The following is a 17,201-nucleotide window of genomic DNA, read 5'->3' as shown; positions in this document are numbered from 1 at the left end:
AGACAGATATAAATAGATATAAATTTTATTTAATATGAAAAGTTCTATGTATACATATATGTCTATATGTATATACATCAAACAGACATCTGTTTGTCACCTTTTGATTTCTGTGCAACACATTAAGTGGATGTTTCAATATTAGTGGGGGTGGGGAGCTTGTTTGGTTGAATTGTAGCCTGATCATGACGATAACGATAATGTTACCAGCACGTCATATTCACTCGCCATTCGCACACGCACACACTGTGCACACTGCCCTCCTCCGCCAGTCAGCTCGTGTGTCTCATGCACCCCCGACCATGTACAGCCTACCTGCCTCCCTCTTACTGCTCCCACCGCCACCATATTCAGTGCCATGACAGCTCATCCTCACTTTCGATAGTGTTCCACTCAATGGCATGTGCCTTTTTTCTGCTTCTTCTGAAATTTGGATGTCTGCCACACCTGAAAACCATGAAAAAATGTGGTCGGTGAAGCTTTGGGTGGAGCGGGTTGAGCACAACATGCATCAGGGATGTGGAGTCACGAATACTGCCATGCAGACGCCTCACTTCATCTTAATATTCAAGCGTGTGTGTCGTTAAGAGAAAAAAAATCAGTTTAGTCAACAATGTCCTGTTCTTCTAGTGCTATATATGTGTGTATGCGTCACCCACTTGGCTTGTGAAAAGCAGCTTGCCTTTGATACTTTTCTCTTAAGTTCCTCCACCTTTCCGTTTCCCTCTGAAATTTTATTTTTGTAACGATATGCATTGGTTATAGGACTCATTACTGTTCTTTTTTTTTTTTTTAACGCATGGACTATATACGATGGTCGTTTGTTTCTTTTGGCTGAAAAATTAGTGTTTTTGGTTTTGATTTTTCATCACATTTGAAAATGTGTGGGGGGCGGATACACAGTACAATATGCTAGTGTGTTGCACAACCCCTCAGACTCTTGGCAAGAAAACATGAAAGATTGTCTTCATTTGAGCACGAACCTTTTTATTACCAATAAAGCAGCCTTCCAGTTCAAACTATGTATTTGCTTCATTATCTATTCAGTATATAAGACCTTTGCTGTGGACAAACTTGTGGTTTTGCCTCTTTTTGAAAAATGCAATGACTCCCAAATGGCAGCCACCTTTTTCCTTTCAGCCTTTTGCGGTGCAAGGACGCAAGAGGATCGCAAAACATCCTGGGAAATGCGGTTCAGGGCTATTGTGGTTGCAGGCCTCTCCTTGTAATGGGTTTATTGAGTTTGTTAAAAGCCCCGTGCATTAAGATACTGCCTGTCCTCACCACCTCCCCCTGCTTTTTTTTTTTTTGTGGTCCAGCCTGCAGTAAATATAATGTGAAGCAATCACATTGGAAAGCATACGTTGAAATGTTTTTACAAGGATTGCAATCTTTACTGCATGGTCTCATGTTGGGACTAAATATCAATGGAGTGATGGCAGTAGGTATCTGCCAACATCACCAAGTGCATATCTAAACCACCAATCAAAACAAGCATCATGATCTCTCTCTCTCTCTTTCTCTCTCTCTCTCTCTCTCTCTCTCTCTCTTACTCTCTCTCTTTCTCTCTCTCTCTCTCTCTCTCTCTCTCTCTCTCTCTCTCTCTCCCTCTCTCTCCCTCTCTCTCTCTCTCTCCCTCTTTATTTGCCTGCTCCTGGGCAAAGACTCAAGAATGGAGCAGGCTGTCATTACTTTGTGTTAATAAACAGTGTGTGGACAACCATGAGAAATGAGACATTTTAAAGGAAGGCTTCTTTAATTTTCCATGTGTGCACTGATTGCTTGTAATTAATTAGTTGAGCTTGGAAAAACGCGTAAGAGCTATTGACATATATTATGGCAACATTTTCAAAATACGGGTGTGTCCATGTTGGGTCCACGTAACGTGTGTAACTTACTGCTGGACGATAGACACATATTGGACAAAAAGAATGACACAAAGAAAAACAATGGCATAATGCATGACCAACATTTGCAAGAGGTCGACCAGAAACAGCACACAAAATGGTTTCACATTTTTTACAAAAAATGTAATTCAATAAGTTTTGTCCAGCATTCCACCATGCTTTATAACTAAACATCCATCCATCCATTTTCTGATCCTTTTATCCTCAAAGGGTCATGGGGTGTGCTGGAGCCTTTCCCAGCTGTCTTCGGGCAGTAGGCAGGGCGACACCCCGAACTGGTTGCCAGCCAATCGCAGGGCACACAGAGACGAACAACCATTCGCGCTCACACTCACACCTAGGAACAATTTAGAGTGTTTCATTGTTTTTGGAATGTGGGAGCAAACCGGAGTACACAGAGGAAACCCAAGCAGGCACGGGGAGAACATACAAACTCCACACAGGAAGGCCGGAGCTGGAATCGAACCCTGTACCTCTGCACTGTGAGGTCGATGCGATAACCACTGGACCACTGGAGACAATGAATATATTTCTGGCCAACTGTAAAATTTAGGTCCGCTGAAAAGCACAGCATGACAGCCTGAGATGTACAAGTCTATGATCAAAGAGTCAACATTAACTACTGGAAAATGAACTACATTTTTTTCATTTGTACATGTAGCTACATGTTCTGGATGGGGCGAATCTTCATTTCTGTAGCCCCCATGACCCCTGAACAACTGTGTTGTCATTTTCAGTAAACAGCAGGTGGCAAAATGGCCGCCCCCGAGACGGATAAAAACGGGCGGATTTGGCTGTTTAATTCATATTCCACAAATGCAGTATTGGTTAGTATAAATACATTTTTGACTTGACTTCCTCTTTAATTTCTAGTACACAGGCCAGTTGTTCTCAGAAATGACTATTAATATCTAATGATTGAAACATCCACTTGTGTCATCAAGATAGTTCTAATAACAACCACCATCTACTCATTTTGATACTCTTTAAAGTACTCCTCTCGTTCTCATTTTTTTGGGCATTCCATCAGTACATTTTGTATTAAATCCACCTTATTTTAAGAGTCACATTTCTCATCTTCATGTTGACAGTAGGTAAAAAGTGTCTAATTCAATCCAAAATTATCTCCAATCTGTCTTGTATTCAGTTTTTAAAGGATGCTTAAAAAATTGGACTAAATCAGTGGTTCTCAACCTTGTTAGAGGTACTGAACTCAACCAGTTCATATGCACATTCAATGAACCAATCATTACTGAAAAATAAAAATTTGATTTTTTTACATATTCAAGACATATAAAACTGCATTTATTAAAAACAGAAAAAAGTAAACACAATTAGTATATATTAGTATAAAGTATAATTTTTTTAATTGTGCACAAAATGAACCAGCCAGGGATGGTCAAGCAGGCATGTCTGTTATGTTTCTGTCTGGTTACATTTGGTTTTGTTCCCTCATGTGCCCTTTTTTGTCGCCACCTGTTCTCGTTATCAGTGTCCCTTGTGTTTAACCAATCAGCTCCCTCAATCCTTTGTGTCTTGTCCAGGTGTTTCTCGTTGTCTCGTCACTTTGCTGGTATTTAGTTCCCTGAGTTCTGTCAGTCTTTGTTGGGTCATTGTGAGTGTGAGTATGTGAGTATACGTGTGCTCCTGTCATGTTTTGTTTCCTGTCATAGTTTTGTTTGTTACTTTGGTTCCTTATGATTTTCCAGGCATTTGTTTGAGTACTTCAACTTGGTGTTTTTCCATTGTACTCCTCTTTGTATTTTTGTTCAATATATTTTGGTCAATCCACCCACGCTCCTCTCTTGCCTCTTGCCTGTTTTTTGGGGTCCTCCAGGTACCGCCATGCAAAACGTGACTGTCATAACTAATTGACACGTTGAGTCGGGTGTGTCTTATCCTCCATGGCAGAGGCTCTGCCGAACCACTGAGACTGATTCACCGAACCCCTAGGGTTCGATCGAACCCAGGTTAAGAACCACTGTACTAAATGAATAACTTCTATGTTAAGTCAAGGCAGAAACGTTTGTTCAGAATTATCTTGTTTTCTTTGTTTTAATATACCAACTTATTCCAAGAAGTTTTCGACTGATTAAAATGTGTACTTGTAACAAACTCATTACTTTATGCATAGAAAGCCCTTGATTTTAAACTTTACTAACTCCATGAATAATGTTTACATTGTACTGTATGCTTATATTGCATCATCATATCTTAATTACCTTGGCAAGGTGTCGCAATAATATCCCTACAGCAGTAATGCCCCTCACTCATTCATTCATTCATTTTCCGAACTGCTTTATTCTCACTAGGGACGCGGTGGGTGCTGGAGCCTATCCCAGCTGTCTTCGGGCAGTAGGCGAGGACACCCTGAACCAGTTGCTAGCCAATCGCAGGGCACAGAAACGAACAACCGTTTGCGCTCACACTCACACCGAGGGACAATTTGGAGTGTTCAATCAGCCTGCGATGCATGTTTTTGGAATGTGCGTGGAAACCGGAGGACCCAGGGAAAACCCACGCAAGCACGGGGAGAACATGCAAACTCCACACAGGAAGGCCAAAGCTGGAATTGAACCCCGTAGTACCCCTGCACTGTGAAGTCGACGTGCTAACCACTCGACTACCGGGCCGCCGCCCCCATTCCTTTTTTGAAAAATAAATTATGTAATTTTTAAGATTTGGAGATAACACATCGTATATTTATTTTCATTCGTCTCGGTAGCAAGTTGAGGAGTTGAAGACGACACCTAACCTCTGAGCCCTCCCTCTTGCTGGCCATCCTGGCTCTGAAAATGCCGTGAGGTGAAGCGGAGGAGGGGGAGAAAGAAGGGAGGTGCAGGAGCACTGCAGTGCAGATAAATTAATGCAGCATTTGAGGCGGAGTCAGGAACACACTCCCAATTTGGGCCAGCGCCTCCGTCACAAGAATGCATGCGTGCGCAACGGCTGCTTGGGAAAGCACATTGGATCAAATGAGGACCTTCGAAAAGGCAACTAGAGAGGCAACAAAAGAGAGCGACGAGGGCATCGTTTGCCGGGCGGGGATTTCTGTCGTCCGAGGTGATGTTGATGCCACTGGGTGGAGAGACACCAGTTCCGACATCTTTCAGCCCGGCTTTGAGGAGCTTGAGGCGGGGCAGCGGGCTTACCGCGGGAGTGGGTGTGAGGATAAAAGTCCTGTATGGGGAAGAGATGCGCGACGTGATTGGCAGAGATCCAGAATTACTTTGTGTAACAGAATCGTCAAAACTGTTCATGACACCATTTTGAACGATTTTGCGCTTTATAGGCCACCATAATTCAAGACAATAATTGGGAACTAGCTTGACGCAGTTTTCCATTACAAATCCGATCCTTGCACTCATAAATGATTGTTGAACAAAATTCCCACACATTTTCATTTCAGATGCGCTACATGCCACCAAAAGCATTCTGCAGGCTGTCCGACCCTGATTGGCTAAATCTGGACATTTTTACCCCTTGTCTGCTTCTCGATTTATAAGACAGCACTGATAAAATGATGACAAAATAAATGTATGTCCATCCATCCATTTTCTAATGCGCTTCTCCTCAGGAGGATATTCGGACAGTCGGCGGGGTACACCCTGAACTATAGTTGCCAGCCAATCGCAGTGCACACAGACGAACAACCATTGGCACTCATCGTCACATCTTGGGACTCTCAAAATCAGAGTACTGTACTTGGAGAAAGCCCACGTGAGCACGGGGAGAACATGCAAACCCCACCCTTTAAAGCCCATTTCATTCATAGCCACTGCAGTCCCTGCTTATCTATCCCCCCCTAAAAAGACTCTCTAATCATCCACAAATACAGCTGTGCATACTTATCAATGTGTGTGAAAAATGGGGTCTGCTCTGCACTGTATAAAACAACTAAAACAAAACAACAACAACGAGAAAACACCAACATAAAGCCTTCCTGACCACATGATGACTTCCCTCATCCGCCCATGAATCCTGAGCTCAGAGCTGCCTGATTTGGATTTGGAGAGTAACAGTACACCCATGTGGTAGAAGAGGAGCATCAACAGTGTCACGGCATTCTGCAATAAAATATTTATTGTAGATTTTACCGTACAAAACACGTCGATGATAGTTTAGAACAATAAAACAAACAGAAATATAGCGGGCTGTGAAGATTGTTATTCTCAAATCTAAAGATGAAATTGTGTAATACAGTTAATTTCACAGAAAAAAAAATCCAGTTTTTAATACAAATACCCAAAAAAAAACTTTAAATAAAATCCGATAAATACTACTACCATTGCTATTACTGCATATATTAATTGGGGGAAGAAAAAAACCCATGACTTTCAATGCGGATATTCTAGCATGCTTCTTGGACATGCTCTTGTACTTCTGTTGCGATCTGAAGCAAGTTTCCACGACATCTGCAATGAAAATGCAAAGTGTGTTACACTATGTAGAGAATTTACACACTTGAGTAAAATAGTCAGTCACGAGAAGTTTTCATGTCTCTGCTATGTTTTTACATTTGACAGCTCTGAGCTTACCTTTCTCTCTTAGTAGTGGTCAGCCACGCCACAAAGTCTTTGGCCTTCATTTTATCCAGGTGGCCAGTCAGGTCATTGGCAAAGGTTCCTTCGGAATGTCTCTTGTAGTTCTCGATTATGTTTTGTCCCTTTTCCATCTGATATGAATGCCATCTGACGGGGGAAAGCAGAGAACAAGGATAGACTTTTTCCACTGATAACAAGTCGAGACTATTGTCACGTTTGCAACTATTTAAGACGTAAATACCTGGTCAGGTGACTACTTTTATCTAGCACAACCTCCATACTGGTCGAAAAGAAGATGGGGACGAGCATGCACCACATGAGAAGTACCATCCTCCGATCGCCTGGTCGACACAGAATCATAATGGCATTTTCTGTAGTTGCGCACTCGTCACTGTCTGGAGTTTTTTTTTTTTTTTTTTTTTTTTTTTTAAGGACAGCAACTCACCTCGGGCAGCCTTAAGTGAAGTGCAACACCGTTTGGAGGGCATGAAGCCAGTGAGAGGGTCTGAGAGTGGACCTCCGGTGTTGTGATATCTTTATAAAGGCTGCAGGTGTGCTTCAGTGGCCTGCAGTCACCTCCCGCAGAACATGACCCTGTTTCCTCATTATGGACACATCGGAAAGACGGTGACAAGGTGACGTGGTGTGCTCTCCAAACAGGTCAAGGGTCAGAACTCAACCCTGGCTTCTTTAGATAGCAGCAGGTGTGAGGAAACAATTCCTTGTCTGCGGCCTACTGAGTTTCATCAGTTTTTGTTTTATAAGCCACCACACTGGATTTGACATAAAAGAAATGATGTGTGGACATACAATCTTTCGGCTTTCATTTAAAAGGAATTGCAGCTGTTTTTGATAGAATTCCACACTGTTAAATCCCCCCAAATGATCCATCAAAAGGTAGATGTTGCTTCAAGACACAAGGTGGAATTATTTAGTTATTTATTTATTTAGTGGATGTGATCATATCAGTACAGTTGCCAATAAATTTGGATTCAGTTCACATTGGATATTATTGGGCATCATCGAAAATACGCCAACCACGACGCTCTTTTGTTATGTTAGCATAACGCTTAACACGTTAGCATTTGAGCTATTCACATTCAGAATACAAGTGTACCTGACATAGCGCAATGTTAAATCTGTGTCAATATGCCAGTGTGTTTTCTGTACTCATTGGTATGCCAACTGTGAGCATTTTAGCAATGGCCAATCGCAGGCATGTGCACGGACATTTTTGAGGGCAGGTGCTCAAGGCAAAAAAAGGGTACACATTGGCAAAATGATTCACACACTCAAGAAAAACAGTAGATATACAATATTTTAAACGGATGTATTCACTGCGGTTAAGACAATCAACACACACCATTTTACAAAGGAGGTGTACAGAAGCAGCAACAGTGGTCAACACGCCACTGTTCAAATGACAAAAGCTATTCTCTCAAGAACTCAAACATGTACAAAAATTGTTGGTACTCCTGTGTAAATAAAATCAAAGAAAAAAAATAGGAATGAAAATAATAAAACAATAGGGTGGCCCGGTGGTCCAGTGGTGAGCACGTCAGCCTCACAGTCCAAATCCAACATTCTTCTGATGTGAGAGCTGATATGACGTTATGCCATGAAGCCATTCTGACTTTCACTTGGTTTTTCTTCCAAATTCTTTTCTTAGCCGTTTCCCATAAACTTGTGCAATAATGTTAGAATCCACATTTAGAAGAGAGATTGGTCTCCAATCTTCAATTGTGAAGTGGCCTCTACCAGGTTTGGGGATCAAATTTAAAACAAACCGTGTTTCATTGTAACTGTCATCTCCTGTCTCTGAGTACACCAAAATACTGTAATCCAACGACCGTCGTCTGAAATTAGATTCCAAAAGATCCCCTTCGAATCTGTTCATCAATATTGCAACATCAACAGAGAGATTTCCAAAGCCTTTCCATTTTCAATACTTGAATGAGTTTCTTGTAAGAATATTATCTCCGCGTTGTAATTTTTGACAAATAAAAAAACTGCATTACTTAGTATTACCACAAAGACCTCTTACATTCAAAGAACAGAAACTCTGTGCCTTAAAGCTTAAACATGACATTTTAACAGCAAAATATAGCTACAAAACAGATCATTTGCACAACTAGTACTTGTGACCATTTAACCGAAACTAAAAGTATCAAGAGTCTAATTTCACATATTCAACAGGTTGTCATAAGTGATTACCATGTAACCTTGCTAACAAGTGTTGAATTTGTAAACCTCACAATCAGGTTATTCTCTTTCCTTCAATATAGGTTCGGCCACGGAAACCCGCGTGATTTCTTGTACTTTCAACCAATTTTTCCCATCAGCATGTGTCAAATCGTTTTTTGAGCTGTAGCTTCTTCCCTCTCAGAATGACGTTGTTGGACCTCATATTGAATTGGACGATGATAGGTCGGTTAGAGATGTCACAGGGAACCCCGACTCCGTGGGTTGTGTCGATGAGAAAGCCCACCTTCTCCTTGTGCTCAGGTGTGATCGCGGAAAAGACCTTCATTATTTTAGCCTTGACGTTTTCCTGAGGAGTTTCTTTTAGCCTTTGTCAGCCTCAGGTTCCATCGCCTGCTGTAGCGTTCTGCGTCGTCACTTCTCTGCTGCATTTTGGTCATTCGTTTCCACGTGCTTTTAATTTCTTCTTCCTTGAACTTTTTCATCAGCAATGACATCTGTGTTGATGGATAATTTCTCTGAAGTATGCCATTAGCACCAATAGAGCCTTCAGGATGTAATCATTAAAAGGCTATGTGAATGATTCGTCCCTCGCACACTACTTTTTGTAGTCGGGACATTTAGAAGGAGTAACAGGGAGCGATGAGAGTAAAGGATCAAATTTCTCGGTGCCATTGAAAAACAGTGAAGCATTGTCTTTTGTCAGTTTCGCCATGGTCACATGCAACGTAACACGGAATGCATGGTAGCGTTAGCTTTGTTAGCTTTGCATGCTAAGACAGCCCTCTTCTGCTTACAAGCTCGTTGACTTTATAAGTATCTTTACTCACAAAGGCCTCCTTATAATGCTGTTCACACGGCCTTGTTTTGTAGTGGTGGCAATTGTCAGTTTAGTTGTTTTTCTTGCCATGGCTCGGTGGTCGACTGGTTAGCGCATCGGCGTCACAGTGCAGAGGTGCAAGGTTTGATTCGGGCTCCGGCCTTCCTGTGTGGGGTTTGCATGTTCTCCCCGTGCCTGTGTGGGTTTTCTCCGGGCACTCCGGTTTCCTCCCACATTCCAAAAACAGGCATGGCAGGTTGATGGAACACTCTAATTTGTCCCTTGGTGTGATTGTGAGTGCGGATGGTTGTTTGTCTGTGTGTGATTGCTGACAACCAGTACAGGGGTGTCCCACACCTCGTACCCGAAGACAGCTGGGATAGGCTCCAGGATGCCTGTGACCCTCGTGAGTATGAAGCAGGTTAGATAATGGATATATGTTTTTTTATAGAACGTATCAAGAGACCCCCACTCCTTGCATTTATTCAGAGCGAAATTTGGGTAAATTCCCAATTACAATTTTCCATGATTATGTTTTGCCTGTTCCTATATTAATTTGATAATTTGTCTTACCATCTTTGATTATTAGTAATTTTGGTAATGGGTGCCCTTTTTTGGGTATAGAGCAATTGCATCCCCTCCCCCCAAAAATATGTGCACGTGACTGGTGGGCATTAGTATTGGGACACAGATCAAGTATATTTTGCACAACCCAACACAAATGTTTTTCACTGTGCTGAAGTTTTGGCCATTAGGTGTCAGCCTTGATTAGTGCACCCCATTCGAGTCACCCTTCTCTTAGATCGCTTAAATAACCATCATCACTATAGCAACATTACCGTAGTTCAAGCCATGTAATTTATTGAATAATGTTTTGTGGCAGCTTTAAATTAGGTACAAGAATTAATACATAAAATGAATGCTCTATTTGTAGACAATTGACTTTTAAACTCATCTGGAATCATGAATCACAAAAGGAACAATGTTTACAGTAGTCAGATCTATGTGTTTGTACGTGGCCTGGTATCATGTTGCAGTAGTCATAACGGGGTTCAAATGTATGTGTGAGTCATTGTTATTTTTTGAAAGAAGAAAGAAGATAGAGTTGAGCGTTGAGTTCTTCGAGCAGAGGCTCATGTTTCCGGGCACATACTGTGGTGCTACTTTCAGTGGCACTTGATTACTTGCTATTGATCGCTGCATTAATACCGCAACCATCAACACTGCCTTGCACACTGGAGCGCTGCTTAATATCAAGCTAAAATAAAAAAATAAAAACAAAAAAATAAAGTCATTATTGATTCGAGTGGAATTTTACGCTTTTCGTTGTTTGTTGTGGTTTTGTTCATTCTTTTTCTGCATTTGATATCAGCAGCTTTTGTTTCAATATAGTAGTCATTCTCCATTTATATAATCGTATTGACTGGCTGGCAATCTGTATAAAAAGTAACATTATTTTGTATTAGGGCCACAGTAATCAAACAGAAAATAGCCACGTGGTAATGTTAAGGATTTCTGATATTAAAAGAAAAAAGTTATGAATAGAATTGTGACCTAATTTACTTCCGAAATCTCGGTGCATTTGTTGCATACCTTCGATATCCGAGTACATTATACGGAATCACCCTGTTCCACTTTTATTAGTCATGAGAAGATAGTAAAAGTTTAATTTTTTAGACCAACTTATTCCACCAACTGAGAGTGACAACACTCAAACAGGAGCTTCTAACTTTTATCATTCCAAACAAGTATAACAGCTCTCTTTTACTCACCATTTATAGATATCTATCACTGTTTAAAATTCTCAATACAGTATACGACTTTTTTTAACCTGGTTTTGCGCATGATGACAATTTGAACCTTTTTTTTTTTTGATCATGTTATATCCAGAGAGAGTCGGGGGACCTTCCCTAGTCGCATACCGAGAGCGGTGAGCGGCACAGTAGCATTTTATAAACTAAACAGTTTTCGGTTCGCCATCCCTAGAAAAAGAATAGATAGGCGAACAGAAATTTGCATCACTCATACTCTATGGTTATTTTAAACAACTAAAGCATAAACCTGTGGTTGGCTGGCGACTTCCCTGGGTGTACACCACACACCTTTTGCCCAAAATCAGCTGGGATAGGCTCTCTTGAGGATAAGAGCTACAGTATAGAAGATGGATGAATGGATACTTGAGCAAAAGCATGACAGTAACACAGAAAAAAAATAGAAGATCCAATAATGTTCACAGACAAATATTATAATAGGAGTATTTCAAGATGGCACCGTAGTTGGCAGCCGTCTGTTCAACCTCTTCAAGAGGTCTGCTTTTTTTTGTTGTAGTTTTTGTCTTTGGTTTTGTCATATGGTGCTTGTTGTCCTACAAGTGGACCCGGTGTGTACTGTTTTCAGCCTTTTGGCCACGACATTCGGCGAAGGAGAAGAATCTGTGCTTGATGGTTGCGCCTTCTCGGCAGCACGCGTGTGCCAGCACAGATTTTAATGGGGTGGGGTGGGGGGGGGGGATGACAGTCGCCGCTCGACAGCCCCGCGTGCGCTCTTGTTTATTGTTCCTGTAAAGGCCATTTTTCACTGCCCCGTTTTGTTCGTTGGGGATGTCGGCGCTGTTGGACAGTCTGCTTTGGTGCGGCCGGCTGGATGGCTGCTGCAGCTGAGGATGATGATAGAGGAGCATCGGCGTGGAGCTGGGGATGCCAATTTGGAACCGAGAGTCTGTGATGGGAAGTGAAGCGGATTTACATGGGACAGGAGAAGTGAACCAATCTCTTTTTTTGTCAATGGACGCTACAGCTTCTTGTTTACTTTCAAACTAAGCTTGTAGCAGACGTGGGGGCCGTCATGCACGTTTTGAGCATGATGTCTCTGATCCACTGGTGAAAAGACACTTTGATTCTCTCCTGCTTCATCTAGAACTGCTTCAAACAAGGCGCATGCTAGAATATGGTTGTGATTGCACGTCTTATGTGTTGTGTTATATTACCTTATTTTGTTATTTTATGTGAACTGTTGTGTAAAGTACTTTTTTTTACAGCTGCAGCTGCTGTGAAAGCACAATATAAATAATGATGTACAGTATTGGATTGTATTGTATCTTTGCTCTGGGGAAACAATTACAGCTGTTGGTCTTTAGGTTGTGCTTTTCTTTTGTTGACTGGCATCATTAGATCATCATCATCATCATCAACTCTACCTGTGCCACACCATATTCAACATCCAGCCATGCTCTTTTGCCAGGAACTGACAAATTAAACTTAACCATAAGCATTCAGTCTTTTGGGTAATGTTGTCTGTAAACTAGATGCCGTTGTTGGAGGCGAGCAAGCCGGGGGAGCGTGCTGTGGTGGACACGGTGGGATCCCTTCACCGTCCTCCGCTTCCCCCCCAGGTCCTCCGCGTGTTCGTTTGATTCGGGCTGAGTTGAGGTGCGAAAATCAGAGGCTGGAAATGGAGAAGTTCTTGCAAGAAGTTTTACTGAACGTTCAGGGCACAAGTGTGAAACAAACAAGTGTTGTGGTCAAGACACAAATGCGCTGCCAACAAATTCCCTACACGAATCCTATATCTTCTAAGCGGGGCGTATCTCCTTATGGGTATTATCTTTTCCTGTTATGGGCATCACCTTTCGGTTTCAGTGTGTCGGTTTCAGTGTCCTTGGTCTTTTAATTATTTTCATACTCCGGTATTCCTGATATCGTGTTCTTATAAAACATGATGACAGATGCTTTTACATTTCTCAGGAGTTATCTTAATGTTCTGGATGGGAAACTGCTGTAAGTGCAAAATTGCAGTCTAGCCACCAAACGCGCCTACGTACTTGTGTGGTCTATGTTCACGAAAGGTGTTAACAGTATTTTCTGTTGCCAAGGCAGTTCACATTAAAGTCACCTCATAAGGTTCAACTGGCGGTCATATTGCAAGGCTCAGAGTGAGGTTTATAGTCAAAGTCTGTCTGTCTGCGATACATAGTTTTAAGCTAAACTTATAACATATATAAGTGATTACTTCACCGTCCATCGTGAACGCAACATGTAATATTAAATAGCTTCTCTGGTGAAGCACAGCATGTCTTTGAAATGGTGGAGGAAAAGAAACAATAACGCCATCACCTCCACCTGTCACGCCGGAGCCTCAATTTATTTAGTGTGTTAATGCTAGGCTATCAGATTCCAATCTGCAGCTCGTTCCTCTCTGCTGCTCCCCGCTCTCGCCCGGAGGACTGTTGTTGGTGAGCATCTGGAGACAGGCTGTTGAATGGGCCTCATTATTTCTGGGCCCCGTGCTTCAGCGAATGCAACTGGGGAAGGTCTGCAGGGGGGTCTTGGTTGCAATAGTGGGGGTGAAGGGACAGATGACAAGGCATAGAGACATTTGACTATAGTCTTGTGGTATTTAACAACCCAAAAATTCACTTTTCTTTCCTCTTCTTTGCTTCTGAATGTTGGTCACTGTTGTGTTTGTAAATGCTTGAACTGTAGGTGTTTTTGTGATTCACATTGGGTTGCCTTGCGTATCAAACATGAAATAAAAATAAAGCTGCCTTGCTGTAACAAATGTATGAGACCACCAGTCATATTTGTCCGAGAGCATATCGAGCATTACCGAGGTCTTTAATGCAAACAATTCATTTTCATTGAGCTATGAACATGTAATCATTTCGAACAGGAATGAGACATTTCAACATTACCCCTTTTATACCCAAAGCGGAGCCAACTCACTGGGCTTTTCTGAGTCAGAAATCAATCAAGCATTGCGACTAAAAAGTATTTTTTTCTGAACAGTATACTGTTATCGCTACGTGTTGGATACTCCGGGTATGTTAACGCAGGTCAACAGCAAGCCAAGCTCATTTATTCATGAGCCAGGAAACTGAGCGTCTTGCTCCTTTATTACGGTCTTCTTGACGGCGTACAGTGAACAACTGTGACATCAGCTCAATGAAAGGTAGAGTGAAACTGAAATAAACAGATTTAAAACATGCATTAACATCGTGTCCATAAATGCAATACAAATCGTCTGGTGTTAAACAAGACATAAATGTAGCTCAAGGTATAACAAACAACGATAAACAATGCGTTTTCGCGATTCTTTCGCATGCTAATTAGCTACCGCCGACCTAGCATCGTCGCGACATTGTTAGCATTACTCTAAGCTAGCAAGTTTCATAGCGAGCTTCAGTGACAACAATTGAGGAAAAACGATCTCCGAAACACATTTCTGAATAATTCTGAACGTGAGCAGACTTACAGCCATTGCTTTCGAAGGTGAAACGAAAGGAATTTAACTCAGGAGGACCAGTTGCAACGACCACGGTAGGCTTTCTGGCACGACTTGCACCGCCGTCGGTAGGCTTTCTGGCACGACTCGTCTGATGAAACATGGCGTCTGCTACCCACAATGCACCGCGATAACTAAATGAATATTCGAAACACAATTAATATTAATGAAATGGCCCGTAACTTTTACTGTGGGCAGAACAAACAGAAAGAAGTCAATCACTATAATTATTCAAATCAATATAATGTATATAAATAATATAATAATAATAACAATATAATGATAGAGTACTCTAATTATCTATGGCGTTTTTTTTTAAATAAATACAGTGGAAAATTCCTGCATATCATTAATAGCTATAGTATTGCATAAAAATATAATTTCGATGAAAGGTTCATTGGAGTATTAACCATTGCACAAATGTTAAAAAAAAAGGTAATTACCAATACTGTACTGTTGTTTTAGAGAGGCTGGAGCATAAACCTAACGATCGACTACATTCGTTAAGCACTGTACATTGCTGACGTTGACTGATTTTTGTTGTTGTTACGATGATGAATGTTTCTGAATCATCGCAGCGTTGATGAACGATTTCCTGTAGCAACACTATACCTTATCAGAATCAGAATCAGAAAACCTTTAATCGTCTCACAATGGAAAAATTCCCAATTTACAGCAGCAAAGTTATGAAAGGAAGAAAGTAAAAGAACAAAATATTGGAGCTGCTGTAAAGGCAGCCACTCTCGTGGCGCCTTCTTGAAGTCATAATAACATGTAACTTAAGAACAAAATAATACAACACAACACATAAGACACAGACAGTCATACAATCTTAACCACTTTTCTGCATCCTCTTTGTTGTTTGAAGCAGTTATAGATGAAAAGAGGAGAGGATCAAAGTGTTCTTTCACCAGTGGATCAGGGATGTCATGCTGAACAACATAGGTTGTACTCATGGTCAGATTTGCAAGATTAATGAACATTACAGTCCACCGTTTTGCCAGCGCAGAATTTGATGCAGCCACAAAGACTCACAGCTGGGGAGAACAGGAAAAAAGTAGAGTAGAAATGCAACAGTTGTATTTGAATCCTAATATGAAACACACTGTGAAAAAAAAGAAAAAATGTGTTGTGCCTTTCATGTCTCTTGCTGATTCCTGTTGAATAATTTCAAAATACAATTGTGACTTTAAAAATGATGCACTTCATTGTGTACACATTTGATTCGGTCGAAACTGACAAATAGATCAGGCCAGCACGCATATTTATGCATTTCATCAATTTTAACAAATACAATAGCCAACAAATCAAAAGGTTCACACATTATACTTTTTTAGACCAAGAGTGTATTTTTTCAATCACTGCTATGAATACAAAAAAAAATATTTTAATACTATTGCACTGATACAACAAACAACTACACCAAGTTACCACACTTAGTGCACTCTTGCGCCGACAATACCAGAGATCACAATAGTATTCAAAAAGTAATAGTACAAAATGTACAAAACACAATAGCGCTCCAGACGTTGGTGCACGCTCCCACAATGCCTTGCACCAAACCAAATTCAAACAACACCATTTTGGCAGGGTGGAAATCTTGTTGCTAATTTGAGGAAACACCACATTGACATTTGGAGACAGTTGTGTGTGTTTTTATATATATATTAATGAATCCTCGTCTCACCCCTCGGGTGGTGTCCATCCCTCATTCAGCTCGGGTCCTCTACCAGAGGCCAGGAAGCTTGAGGGTTCTGCGCAGTATCCTTGCTCTTCCCAGCACTGCACATTTCTGGACTGAGATGTCCGATGTTGTTCCCGGGATCTGTTGCAACCACTCATATAGTTTGGGGGTCACTGCCCCGAGTGCTCCGACTACCACGCGCAGTATCCTTGTTGTTCCCGGGATCTGTTGCAACCACTCATCTAGTTTTGGGGGTCACTGCCCCAAGTGCTCCGACCACCAGAGGCACGACTGTCACCTTTACCTTCCAGGTTCTCTCCAGCTCCTCTCTGAGCCCTTGGTATTTCTCGAGTTTCTCATTTTCCTTCTTTCTGATGTTTCCATCACTTGGGACCGCTACATCCACTACAACGGCTTTCCTCTGCCCTTTATCTATGATCACGATATCTGGTTGGTTCGCCATTACCATCTTGTCAGTCTGGATCTGGAAGTCCCACAGGATCTTTGCTCTGTCATTCTCCACCACCTTCGGAGGTGTTTCCCATTTTGACCTTGGGGTTTCCAGTCCATACTCTGCACAGATGTTTCGGTAGACTATGCCAGCCACCTGGTTATGGCGTTCCATATAGGCTTTCCCTGCCAGCATCTTACACCCTGCAGTTATGTGTTGGATCGTCTCAGGTGCCTCTTTGCACAACCTACACCTTGGGTCTTGTCTGGTGTGGTATATCTGGGCCTCAATGGCTCTGGTGCTCAGGGCCTGC

The 17,201-nt window shown here is 41.7% G+C and overlaps 2 protein-coding genes and 1 long non-coding RNA gene across 7 annotated transcripts in view; 1 reads left to right on the top strand and 2 right to left on the bottom strand.

Moving 5' to 3' along the window:
- LOC109512321 (sodium channel protein type 8 subunit alpha) overlaps positions 1 to 590 on the top strand; it is a 96,153-nt gene extending 95,563 nt beyond the window's left edge. For all 4 annotated transcript variants that reach the window (XM_019863937.1, XM_019863938.1, XM_019863939.1 and 1 more), the window contains one exon: positions 1 to 590. This exon is cut by the window's left edge and continues 3,666 nt beyond it. The gene's annotated coding sequence lies outside the window, so the exon portion shown is untranslated.
- Positions 591 to 6,068: 5,478 nt separating this feature from the next.
- On the bottom strand, positions 6,069 to 7,318 carry LOC109512323 (glucagon-like). The gene is made up of 4 exons (XM_019863943.1): positions 6,897 to 7,318; positions 6,693 to 6,792; positions 6,446 to 6,598; positions 6,069 to 6,322 (listed from the first exon to the last, which is right to left on the bottom strand). The coding sequence occupies exons 1-4, from the start codon at positions 6,937 to 6,939 to the stop codon at positions 6,259 to 6,261; spliced, it is 360 nt and encodes a 119-aa protein (XP_019719502.1). The 5' UTR covers positions 6,940 to 7,318; the 3' UTR covers positions 6,069 to 6,258.
- Positions 7,319 to 14,325: 7,007 nt separating this feature from the next.
- LOC109512324 (uncharacterized) lies at positions 14,326 to 14,958 on the bottom strand. 2 transcript variants are annotated; one of them, XR_002167501.1, is made up of 3 exons: positions 14,838 to 14,958; positions 14,724 to 14,797; positions 14,326 to 14,431 (listed from the first exon to the last, which is right to left on the bottom strand). It is a non-coding gene; the product is annotated as an uncharacterized LOC109512324 (long non-coding RNA). The 2 variants fall into 2 exon arrangements; XR_002167500.1 differs by having other exon boundaries at positions 14,841 to 14,958.
- Between the last annotated feature and the right edge of the window lie 2,243 nt (positions 14,959 to 17,201).

This window comes from Hippocampus comes, unplaced genomic scaffold (genome assembly GCF_001891065.2).
Source record: "Hippocampus comes isolate QL1 unplaced genomic scaffold, H_comes_QL1_v1.1 scaffold467, whole genome shotgun sequence".
Taxonomy (NCBI): domain Eukaryota; kingdom Metazoa; phylum Chordata; class Actinopteri; order Syngnathiformes; family Syngnathidae; genus Hippocampus; species Hippocampus comes.
Note: the sequence above shows the minus strand (reverse complement) of the source record. Positions and strands in the feature narration are given on the sequence as shown.

Coding starts and splice junctions, on each gene's coding strand:
- LOC109512323 (XM_019863943.1), bottom strand. CDS start 6,939: ATGCCCTCCAAACGGTGTTGCACTTCACTTAAGGCTGCCCGAG. Junction 6,793..6,896: donor TTCACTTAAGGCTGCCCGAG/GTGAGTTGCTGT, acceptor TGTGTCGACCAG/GCGATCGGAGGATGGTACTT. Junction 6,599..6,692: donor AAAAGTAGTCACCTGACCAG/GTATTTACGTCT, acceptor TTCCCCCGTCAG/ATGGCATTCATATCAGATGG.